General features: G+C 45.8%; 1 protein-coding gene across 9 annotated transcripts in view; it reads right to left on the reverse strand.

Moving 5' to 3' along the window:
- Window positions 1–12,532, reverse strand: part of LOC118365085 (bromodomain-containing protein 4-like) — a 62,683-nt gene that overhangs the window by 24,818 nt on the left and 25,333 nt on the right. For all 9 annotated transcript variants that reach the window (XM_035747019.2, XM_035747022.2, XM_035747021.2 and 6 more), the window contains 5 exons: window positions 5,319–5,456; window positions 3,209–3,344; window positions 1,364–1,752; window positions 488–889; window positions 122–250 (listed from right to left, as the gene is read on the reverse strand). In XM_035747019.2, the coding sequence (XP_035602912.2) occupies window positions 122–250; window positions 488–889; window positions 1,364–1,752; window positions 3,209–3,344; window positions 5,319–5,456 (1,194 nt within the window). The remainder of the gene's footprint in view (window positions 1–121; window positions 251–487; window positions 890–1,363; window positions 1,753–3,208; window positions 3,345–5,318; window positions 5,457–12,532) is intronic.

Below are 12,532 nucleotides of genomic sequence, written 5' to 3' on the forward strand. Positions count from 1 at the left end.
TTATATATTTACTATACATCTTTATCTCATCAGACTTGCCACAACTTAAGTTCCTTCTGGAAAATGTAAGTAATTAAATATAATTATGAGGGTATTATTTACCGTGTTAGAAGTGTATTACCTGTAGTCTGCGTGCCATAGCCACCACCTCGTGGTCGGGTGGGTTGTACTTGTAGCAGTTAGAGAACATTAACCGCACGTCGGCAGCAAACTCCTGGGCGTCTCTGTACTGCCTGTTGTCCAGCTTCAACTACAAACACATCACAACATGTCAACAAAACCACGTCACAATGTTGGAATCCTTTTAGAGGACAAGGACATCCCTTAGAGAGCTACACTTCTTCAGGCTTTCCTGCAAACCCTAATCCAACATAGGGCTCTGGTCGAAAGTACTGCACTATGGGCCCTGGTCAAAAGCAGTGTACTATATATCGGGAAAAGGGTGCAATTTGGGACACACACATAATTGTGTTCCATTCAAACCCACCTTGACGGTGGCGAGGTCCATGGGGTGTTTGATGATGTCGTGGTAGTCGTGCAGCCCCAGCATGTCCACGTTTACTGGCTTGTAGAAGGGCCAGGCGTAGGCCGCGTGCTTCTTATGTAACATGTCTCGGACCAAGCTGGAGCAGTACCGTAGCTGCTCCTGCTGCTTGGGGCTATGAGCCCCTACCCCTGGTCCTCCGGGTCCCCCTAGACCGAGACCTATCCCAAGGCCCAGGTGGTGCTGGGAGTCTGGAGCCTCCTTCTTGATTAGCTTGGTGGGCCTGGCGCTTTCACGTCGCGGCAGCGTCTTCCCAGACTTGGACTCGGCTGGAGAAGACTCACTCAGCTGGTCGTTGGCTGTGGGGGTGGTCGTGTCAGCTTTCCTCTTCTGGCTCTTTCTCTGCTAGAAGGGGGTATAGAGAAATTAGGGGCACAGTGAGAGGGACAGAAAGGGGAAGGAGAAGAGGCAGAGTATGAGAGGAGAATGTGATTGTTTTAGATCAGATGCAAGGTAATACACAGTGTACTTTTGTCAAAAGCATTCTGAACTGCGATTGATTGAGCTTCCTTGGTGCAATGGAACCAATGGAGTAGCCCTAAAAGTGCAAACCATGTCCATTTGGCACTCCAGAGAGGTTCAATTAAATGCTCAAAGTATTTGAAGGAACGCAAATACTATTTGAATCAAATATTATTTGAAGGGTCATTCATTATGCATCAAAATGAAGAAAAAAAACCAAGACAAAAAGGGAGGGACCACCTCAAAACTCTCATTCATTCTCATTTTCCATTTTGCGATATAATAAACACAACCCAGTTCTGCAAGCAATATACCCCGCAACCTCCCTGTGCATGCCAAACCCTCCACCTGACTCACTTTGGCCATGGGCACGGGGTTCTGCAGTATTGGGGCAGTGCTCTGGATGGAGGTGGGGGGCAGAGTGGTCTGGGTGGGTGGAGGAGGCACGGAGGTCATAATCGGGAGCTTAGGAGGGGCCTGGAGAGGCAGGTCCGACGGGCCCAGTGAGTAGGGGGCCCCCAGCTGTGGCGCATGGGAATGGGTGTGGACAGGTAGCGTTGTGGGCACGCGGGAGGGCAGGGCCTGCATGAGGGGCTGAGGAGGTAGAGATGGTGGCCCCTGGTCGTGGGTCTGTTGCTGCACTGGTGGTCCTCTGGTCTGGGGGCCTGGGGAGTGGCTGGAGAAGCCCCGTGTCTGGGGGGTGGTGGACGGAGAATCCATAGTTGGGCCTGGCTTCAAGTTCAGACCTGGGAGGGTGTGAGACACACAGAGAGAGAGAACAATGCGTGAATATAATTGAATAAGTAGAACTACAAGAAATCTAAGATGTTAATTAAATGATATCCAGCTCAGGGCTCCAGCTATGCATTTGGTTTTCTAACTTGCTAGATAAGTGGCTAGATGTCAAGATCAAGCTTCTTGGTTACAGTAGACATTCAATCCCCTCCTGGAGAAAGATCAAGGGCCCGATAAAATCCGCAATACATAGAATGTGGACGGAAATCACGGAATCCAGACATTAAAACGGAATTCAACAAAATTCTAAAATGCATTGAACTTAGTAGAGAATCAACTAAATGTATTGAAAACGTAGCAATTAGTCCAAGTTTACCATAAGACATGAACAGAATGCATTTCCTGCAACCTTCTGAAGAGGCAAGGAGAATTCCCTGTCTGTGTATGTACGGTGCGCACGTCTACCACTTTGTGCAGCCGTTAGCATGATGCTAATGAAAAGTCTTCAGGTAGATGGAAAGGCTTCCACAAAAACCTTCTCAATTAAACGTTAACTACAAAGTAGCCTATGCTGACCTGGCAGAATGATATCATTATTATTTGCATCAATCCAGTGGGTATTTGTTTAACAAACTCTATCATCACATGTGCCAAAACAACACATCTAAATAACAGCCTTTTGCTGGTGTGCACTGTAATTAAAGGGGTAAGTACACCCCAAAATGTTACTTTCTCAATTTTTTCCCCAGACCTCAAGTGGTCTCTTCATGTGGTTTTAAAAAAAAAATCTACTTCATATTCATCATCTCCAGCACCACCCCAAAATCAACATGTGAAAATCGTGCATTTCTATGTTTTGCAGTAAAAAGGCAGAGGAAGATAAGTGTTTCCAAATACATTGTTGTTGCCTCGTGTGATTTCAACCTATTATGAGTAAGCATTGCATACCAATTGTCTACTAATGTAATTGGAAACACTTCTCTTCTTCTTTCCCTGTTGCCTAAATTGTTGAGCGTAAAAACACAATTTTTAAATTGCGCCCCTTGTGTGCACTTACGGTAACACCGTATACACGGTATGGTACAAAAACAGTATGACGGTATAAAAACGAGGATACCACCAAGCCCTAAATTGAATTAACGTAAATGTATTTTGGTGCCAGTTGGCAACCCATCCCTTAAAGGATTAATTGACACAAACATACATTATGATGATACACAGTGATAATTATTCCTATTATTTAGTATGAAAAGTGGAGATAACTCACTCGAAACCCCCCCCAAAAAAGTCACAAGATATGACAAAAGACAACCTGAAACCTACTGTGCAAAGTTCCAGCAAAGTTCCAGCAACTATGGTGGATGCATAACCTGGCCAGCACAATTCAGTAGGGTATTGGAAACCCCAGGCCAGGAGTGTGTATATGTGTTTCAGTGTGTGCCTGTGTGTTTGTGTGCAGTACCCTACCTCCTTCCCGTCGGCCCCGGCCTCGTCCCTTGCCGGTCATGACAGCAATCTCCGTCTCATCCTGGGGCATCTCAGTAATCTTCTGGAGAAACATCTTCTCCAGCTGCTCAGCCATTAACACTATGTCATCTCCAGGCTTCAGTCATGGGGAGACAGACACTCCATGTTAATACAGTACCAGAAACCAAAGCCTAGACATACCTAAGACCTAGACATACACAGATCTAGCACTACCTAGGACCTAGACATACATTTATCTAGCACTACCTAAAAAAGAGCATCCATTCTAAAACAGTGTCCATTCTAAAAGTTAGCCAAACTAAATACAGTGCCTTGCGAAAGTATTCGGCCCCCTTGAACTTTGCGACCTTTTGCCACATTACAGGCTTCAAACATAAAGATATAAAACTGTATTTTTTTGTGAAGAATCAACAACAACAAGTGGGACACAATCATGAAGTGGAACGACATTTATTGGATATTTCAAACTTTTTTTAACAAATCAAAAACTGAAAAATTGGGCGTGCAAAATTATTCAGCCCCCTTAAGTTAATACTTTCTAGCGCCACCTTTTGCTACGATTACAGCTGTAAGTCGCTTGGGGTATGTCTCTATCAGTTTTGCACATCGAGAGACTGACATTTTTTCCCATTCCTCCTTACAAAACAGCTCGAGCTCAGTGAGGTTGGATGGAGAGCATTTGTGAACAGCAGTTTTCAGTTCTTTCCACAGATTCTCGATTGGCTTCAGGTCTGGACTTTGACTTGGCCATTCTAACACCTGGATATGTTTATTTTTTAACCATTCCATTGTAGATTTTGCTTTATGTTTTGGATCATTGTCTTGTTGGAAGACAAATCTCCGTCCCAGTCTCAGGTCTTTTGCAGACTCCATCAGGCTTTCTTCCAGAATGGTCCTGTATTTGGCTCCATCCAACTTCCCATCAATTTTAACCATCTTCCCTGTCCCTGCTGAAGAAAAGCAGGCCCAAACCATGATGCTGCCACCACCATGTTTGACAGTGGGGATGGTGTGTTCAGGGTGATGAGCTGTGTTGCTTTTACGCCAAACATAACTTTTTGCATTGTTGCCAAAAAGTTCCATTTTGGTTTCATCTGACCAGAGCACCTTCTTCCACATGTTTGGTGTGTCTCCCAGGTGGCTTGTGGCAAACTTTAAACGACACTTTTTATGGACATCTTTAAGAAATGGCTTTCTTCTTGCCACTCTTCCATAAAGGCCAGATTTGTGCAATATACGACTGATTGTTGTCCTATGGACAGAGTCTCCCACTTCAGCTGTAGATCTCTGCAGTTCATCCAGAGTGATCATGGGCCTCTTGGCTGCATCTCTGATCAGTCTTCTCCTTGTATGAGCTGAAAGTTTAGAGGGACGGCCAGGTCTTGGTAGATTTGCAATGGTCTGATACTCCTTCCATTTCAATATTATCGCTTGCACAATGCTCCTTGGGATGTTTAAAGCTTGGGAAATCTTTTTGTATCCAAATCCGGCTTTAAACTTCTTCACAACAGTATCTCGGACCTGCCTGGTGTGTTCCTTGTTCTTCATGATGCTCTCTGCGCTTTTAACGGACCTCTGAGACTATCACAGTGCAGGTGCATTGTGCAGACTTGATTACACGGAGACAGGTGGATTGTATTTATCATCATTAGTCATTTAGGTCAGCACTGGATTATTCAGAGATCCTCACTGAACTTCTGGAGAGAGTTTGCTGCACTGAAAGTAAAGGGGCTGAATAATTTTGCACGCCCAATTTTTCAGTTTTTGATTTGTTAAAAAAGTAAATATCCAATAAATGCCGTTCCTCTTCATGATTGTGTCCCACTTGTTGTTGATTCTTCACAAAAAAAATACAGTTTTATATCTTTATGTTTGAAGCCTGAAATGTGGCAAAAGGTCGCAAAGTTCAAGGGGGCCGAATACTTTCGCAAGGCACTGTATATGTCTCTGATACTAACAATATGGGGTGTGGTGGTCATAAAATGAACCACCTCATTCAAATTGTCAGGGTTAGTGGTTCCAAGCCCTTTCTATAGATTATATTTCTGTGGTGGTTGACAACAGATGCAGTCCATTACTGCATCGTTACCTTGTTGTAAATGTAGCAGTTGGTGAACATGGTGTTGAAATCTTGTATACATTCTTGGGCGTTCCAGTAGTAGCTGTTCTCAAGTCGCTTCTTGATTGTTCCCATATCCATAGGAACTTTAATAATCTTGTAGTAGTCCTGAAAAACATTTTATTTTATTTTTGAAGTACAATTCAATTAAAACAAGACAGTCGCAGTCAGACAGAGGAATCTGCCAAGTGTGCATGTTGGGTGCTTGGGTGGCACGGCCACACATAGAAACACTAGTAGAATCAATAATCAACTCAATACTTCATGTAAAAAAAAAAGCTCTTTGGGGTGCAGAGTTGTAAGGGTGTGACCTAGAAAAGGGAAAACTAGCACTCACTGGAAATAGTATAGACTGTTCTCTCTGCTACCGCAAAGAAAGAGGTACCAGTGCACAAAGTCTGGAACCAACAGGACCCTTAACAGCTTCTACCCCAAGCCATAACACAACTAAACAAGTCCGCTAAATAGCTAATCAAATGGCTACTCAGGCTACATGCATTTACCCTTTTTTGCACCAACTGTCATGCACCGACTATGGACATACACTGACATAACACACAGACATAACACAAACAGCATGCGTACACATGCATACTGACGCCACACACACACGCTACTGTCTATTATCTATCCTGTTGCACAGTCACTTCACTCCTACCTACACTCTGGCCTGTTTATTAGGAATACCCCATTCATAAAATTGGTTCGCTCCTGCAGACAGTGAGACACATGGCCGTGGCTTGCTACATATATCACGCAGACATGCATCCAGTTACTGTTTGATTTAATGTTAGAATGGTCAAAACGAGTGACCTAAGCAACTTGGAGCGTTGCATGATCATCGGTGCCAGGCGCGCCAGTTCCAGAAACCTCAGAAACGGCCGGCCTCCTGGGCTTTTCAAGCGCGCCAGTGTCTAGGGTTAATTTACATTTACATTTAAGTCATTTAGCAGACGCTCTTATCCAGAGCGACTTACAAATTGGTGCATTCACCTTATGACATCCAGTGGAACAGCCACTTTACAATAGTGCATCTAAATCTTTTAGGGGGGTGAGAAGGATTACTTATCCTATCCTAGGTATTCCTTAAAGAGGTGGGGTTTCAGGTGTCTCCGGAAGGTGGTGATTGACTCCGCTGTCCTGGCGTCGTGAGGGAGTTTGTTCCACCATTGGGGGCCAGAGCAGCGAACAGTTTTGACTGGGCTGAGCGGGAACTGTACTTCCTCAGTGGTAGGGAGGCGAGCAGGCCAGAGGTGGATGAACGCAGTGCCCTTGTTTGGGTGTAGGGCCTGATCAGAGCCTGGAGGTACTGAGGTGCCGTTCCCCTCACAGCTCCGTAGGCAAGCACCATGGTCTTGTAGCGGATGCGAGCTTCAACTGGAAGCCAGTGGAGAGAGCGGAGGAGCGGGGTGACGTGAGAGAACTTGGGAAGGTTGAACACGCTGCGGCGTTCTGGATGAGTTGTAGGGGTTTAATGGCACAGGCAGGGAGCCCAGCCAACAGCGAGTTGCAGTAATCCAGACGGGAGATGACAAGTGCCTGGATTAGGACCTGCGCCGCTTCCTGTGTGAGGCAGGGTCGTACACTGCGGATGTTGTAGAGCATGAACCTACAGGAACGGGCCACCGCCTTGATGTTAGTTGAGAACGACAATCCAGGATCACGCCAAGGTTCTTAGCGCTCTGGGAGGAGGACACAATGGAGTTGTCAACCGTGATGGCGAGATCATGGAACGGGCAGTCCTTCCCCGGGAGGAAGAGCAGCTCCGTCTTGCCGAGGTTCAGCTTGAGGTGGGGATCCGTCATCCACACTGATATGTCTGCCAGACATGCAGAGATGCGATTCGCCACCTGGTCATCAGAAGGGGGAAAGGAGAAGATTAATTGTGTGTCGTCTGCATAGCAATGATAGGAGAGACCATGTGAGGTTATGACAGAGCCAAGTGACTTGGTGTATAGCGAGAATAGGAGAGGGCCTAGAACAGAGCCCTGGGGGACACCAGTGGTGAGAGCGCGTGGTGAGGAGACAGATTCTCGCCACGCCACCTGGTAGGAGCGACCTGTCAGGTAGGACGCAACCAAGCGTGGGCCGCGCCGGAGATGCCCAACTCGGAGAGGGTGGAGAGGAGGATCTGATGGTTCACAGTATCGAAGGCAGCCGATAGGTCTAGAAGGATGAGAGCAGAGGAGAGAGAGTTAGCTTTAGCAGTGCGGAGCGCCTCCGTGATGCAGAGAAGAGCAGTCTCAGTTGAATGACTAGTCTTGAAACCTGACTGATTTGGATCAAGAAGGTCATTCTGAGAGAGATAGCGGGAGAGCTGGCCAAGGACGGCACGTTCAAGAGTTTTGGAGAGAAAAGAAAGAAGGGATACTGGTCTGTAGTTGTTGACATCGGAGGGATCGAGTGTAGGTTTTTTCAGAAGGGGTGCAACTCTCGCTCTCTTGAAGACGGAAGGGACGTAGCCAGCGGTCAGGGATGAGTTGATGAGCGAGGTGAGGTAAGGGAGAAGGTCTCCGGAAATGGTCTGGAGAAGAGGGGATAGGGTCAAGCGGGCAGGTTGTTGGGCGGCCGGCCGTCACAAGACGCGAGATTTCATCTGGAGAGAGAGGGGAGAAAGAGGTCAGAGCACAGGGTAGGGCAGTGTGAGCAGAACCAGCGGTGTCGTTTGACTTAGCAAACGAGGATCGGATGTCGTCGACCTTCTTTTCAAAATGGTTGACGAAGTCATCTGCAGAGAGGGAGGAGGATTCAGGAGGGAGGAGAAGGTGGCAAAGAGCTTCCTAGGGTTAGAGGCAGATGCTTGGAATTTAGAGTGGTAGAAAGTGGCTTTAGCAGCAGAGACAGAGGAGGAAAATGTAGAGAGGAGGGAGTGAAAGGATGCCAGATCCGCAGGGAGGCGAGTTTTCCTCCATTTCCGCTCGGCTGCCCGGAGCCCTGTTCTGTGAGCTCGCAATGAGTCGTCGAGCCATGGAGCGGGAGGGGAGGACCGAGCCGGCCTGGAGGATAGGGGACATAGAGAGTCAAAGGATGCAGAAAGGGAGGAGAGGGTTGAGGAGGCAGAATCAGGAGATAGGTTGGAGAAGGTTTGAGCAGAGGGAAGAGATGATAGGATGGAAGAGGAGAGAGTAGCGGGGGAGAGAGAGCGAAGGTTGGGACGGCGCGATACCATCCGAGTAGGGGCAGTGTGGGAAGTGTTGGATGAGAGCGAGAGGGAAAAGGATACAAGGTAGTGGTCGGAGACTTGGAGGGGAGTTGCAATGAGGTTAGTGGAAGAACAGCATCTAGTAAAGATGAAGTCGAGCGTATTGCCTGCCTTGTGAGTAGGGGGGGAAGGTGAGAGGGTGAGGTCAAAAGAGAGGAGTGGAAAGAAGGAGGCAGAGAGGAATGAGTCAAAGGTAGACGTGGGGAGGTTAAAGTCGCCCAGAACTGTGAGAGGTGAGCCGTCCTCAGGAAAGGAGCTTATCAAGGCATCAAGCTCATTGATGAACTCTCAGAGGGAACCTGGAGGGCGATAAATGAAATGAAATGAAATGTAATGTTAAGCTTGAAAGGGCTGGTAACTGTGACAGCATGGAATTCAAAGGAGGCGATAGACAGATGGGTAAGGGGAGAAAGAGAGAATGACCACTTGGGAGAGATGAGGATCCCGGTGCCACCACCCCGCTGACCAGAAGCTCTCGGGTGTGCGAGAACACGTGGGCGGACGAAGAGAGAGCAGTAGGAGTAGCAGTGTTATCTGTGGTGATCCATGTTTCCGTCAGTGCCAAGAAGTCGAGGGACTGGAGGGAGGCATAGGCTGAGATGAACTCAGCCTTGTTGGCCGCAGATCGGCAGTTCCAGAGAGGCTACCGGAGACCTGGAACTCCACGTGGGTCGTGCGCGCTGGGACCACCAGATTAGGGTGACCGCGGCCACGCGGTGTGGAGCGTTTGCATGGTCTGTGCAGAGAGGAGAGAACAGGGATAGACAGACACATAGTTGACAGGCTACAGAAGAGGCTACGCTAATGCAAGGAGATTGGAATGACAAGTGGACTACACGTCTCGAATGTTCAGAAAGTTAAGCTTACGTAGAAAAAATCTTATTGACTAAAATGATTAAAATGATACAGTACTGCTGAAGTAAGCTAGCTGGCAGTGGCTGCGTTGTTGACTTTGTAGGCTAGCTGGCAGTGGCTGCGTTGACACTACACTAATCAAGTCGTTCCGTTGAGTGTAATAGTTTCTACAGTGCTGCTATTCGGGGGCTAGCTGGCTAGCTAGCAGTGTTGATTACGTTACGTTGCGTTAAAAGAACGACAATAGCTGGCTAGCTAACCTAGAAAATCGCTCTAGACTACACAATTATCTTTGATACAAAGACGGCTATGTAGCTAGCTATGTAGCTTGTGCTGTAATGAAATGAAATGAAATGAAAATGTGATACTACCTGTGGAGCGAAGCGGAATGCGACCGGGTTGTTGAGTGGGAAGTTCTATTCGGTGGACGTTGGCTAGCTGTTGGCTAGCTAGCAGTGTCTCCTACGTTAAGGACGACAAATAGCTGGCTAGCTAACCTCGGTAAATTAAGATAATCACTCTAAGACTACACACTCTAAACTACACAATTATCTTGGATACGAAGACAGCAAAGACAACTATGTAGCTAGCTAACACTACACTAATCAAGTCGTTCAGTTGAGTGTAATAGTTTCTACAGTGCTGCTATTCGGTAGACGGTGGACGTTTGCTAGCTGGCTAGCTGCTGGGCAGATAGCAGTGTAGACTACGTTAGGACGACGAAATACGATAATTACGCAATTATCTTTGATACAAAGACGGCTATGTAGCTAGCTAAGAAGAAATTGCTAAGATTAGACAAATCAAACCGTTGTACTATAATGAAATGTAATGAAAAGTTATACTACCTGCGGACCGAAGTGCGAATGCGACCGCTCGCTCCAACCCGGAAGTACTACTGTATTAGTCATGATATAATTAACACAAACAATTACAGTATGCATGAAATACATGATACATTGCAGACTACTCAGAGTAAATGATCACCAATAGGCTAAGACTTAACGTGGTTACACGTTTCTTCAATTCAGAAAGATCTTGAAGAGAAAAAAAATTGTGAGTAATACAGACAGGAGCTTGGTAGCAAGTTCTCGCACAGAGAATACTGCGACAAAAAATAAAATAATAATCCAGTCAGCGGCAGTCCTGGGTGCAAAAACAGCTCGTTGACGAAGTCATAAGACAATGGCAAGAATCGTGCAAGCTAACAGGCGGGACACAAACAGGTAATTAACAGCACAACAGTGGTGGGCAGAACAGCATCTCGGAACGCACAATTCATCAGATGGGCTGTTGCAGCAGACAACCACACAGTGTTCCACTCCTATTAGCTAAATACAGGAAGTAGCGGCTCCAATGGGCACGCAATCGCCAACACTGAACAACCGAAGTGGAAAAACATTGTCTGGTCTGACGAATCCCGATTCCTGTTGCGTCATGCTGATTGCAGAGTCAGAATTTAATGTAAGCAGCATGAATCCATTGCCCCAATGCAGCATGATGTCAACGGTACAGGCTGGTGGCGGTGGTGTAATATTTTGCTGGCACACGTTAGGCCCCTCGATACCAATTGAGCAACGATTGAATAATTCAGGCTGTTCTGGAGGTAAACAGGGGTCCGAGTCTGTACAAGATGGTGTCCCTAATAAACTGGTCAATGAATGTACATCGCAACCTTAATTACCTTGTACATCAACTTGGTACTGGTACTCCCTGTATATAGCCATGTTACTTGGACTCAATTGTTTCTCATTATCCATTGTGTATTTATTCCTCGTGACACTACCCCCCCCACACACACAAAAAAAACATTGTTCTTCATCTTAACTCTGTTAGAAAAGGCCCCGTAACATTAAAATAGTTGGAAAAGGACCACTAACTTATTTGGGGTAGGGGGCAGTATTGGGAATTTTGGATGAAAAGCGTGCCCAAATTAAGCTGCCTGCTACTCAGCCATAGAAGCTAGAATATGCATATAATTAGTAGATTTGGATAGAAAACACTGACGTTTCTAAAACTGTTTGAATGATGTCTGTGAGTATAACAGAACTCATATAGCAGGCAAAAACCTGAGAAAAAAATCCTGCCAGGAAGTGGGAAATCTGAGGTTTGTCGTTTTTGAACTCAGCCCCTATCGAATACACAGTGGGATATTGGTCATTTTGCACTTCCTACGGCTTCCACATGAAGTCAACAGTGTTTAGAAACTTGTTTGATGCTTCTACTCTAAAGGAGGGGCTCGTAAGAGCTCTTTGAGTGAGTGGTCTGGCAGAGTGCCACAGGCTCAGTCTCGCGCGCTCACGTGAAAAGTAGCTACGTTCCACTTCATTTCTGAAGACAAAGGAATTGTCCGGTTGGAACATTATTGAAGATTTATGTTAAAAACATCCTAAAGATTGATTCTATACCTCGTTTGATGTGTTTCTACTAACTGTAACAAAGCTTTTTTGAATTTGTCTGAAACTAGTGAACGCGCTTTATAAATGTGGATTACTGGACTGAACGCGCTAACAAAAGGAGCTATTTTGACATAAATGGACATTATCGAAAAAAACTAACATTTATTGTGGAACTGGGATTCCTGGGAGTGCATTCTGATGAAGATTATCAAAGGTATGCTATAATGCTATTCTGACTAATGTTGACTCCACAACATGGCAGACATATGTATGGGCTCTGAGCGCTCTACTCAGATTATAGCATGGTGTGCTTTTTATTTTTTTTAAATATATATATTTTTTAATCTGACACAGCGGTTGCATTAACTTGAAAATAGGGGACACTATTTTCATTTTTGGAAAAAATAACGTTCCCAAAGTAAACGGCCTATTTTGTCAGGACAAGATGCTAGAATATGCATATAATTGACCGCTTAGGATAGAAAACACAAAAGTTTCCAAAACGGTAAAAATATTGTCTGTGAGTATAACAGAACTGATATTGCAGGCAAAAGCCTGAGAAAAAATAAATCAGGAAGGGACTCTTATTTAGAAAGCTCTGCGTCCCTATTGAGCAGTGAATGGGATATCAACCAGATTCCTTTTTCTATGGCTTCCCTTTTTCTATGGCTTCCTGTGTCTAGTGTCACAATACATAGTTTCAGGCTTTTATTTTGAAAAATGAGCCT

Source organism: Oncorhynchus keta, chromosome 32 (genome assembly GCF_023373465.1).
Source record: "Oncorhynchus keta strain PuntledgeMale-10-30-2019 chromosome 32, Oket_V2, whole genome shotgun sequence".
NCBI lineage: Eukaryota > Metazoa > Chordata > Actinopteri > Salmoniformes > Salmonidae > Oncorhynchus > Oncorhynchus keta.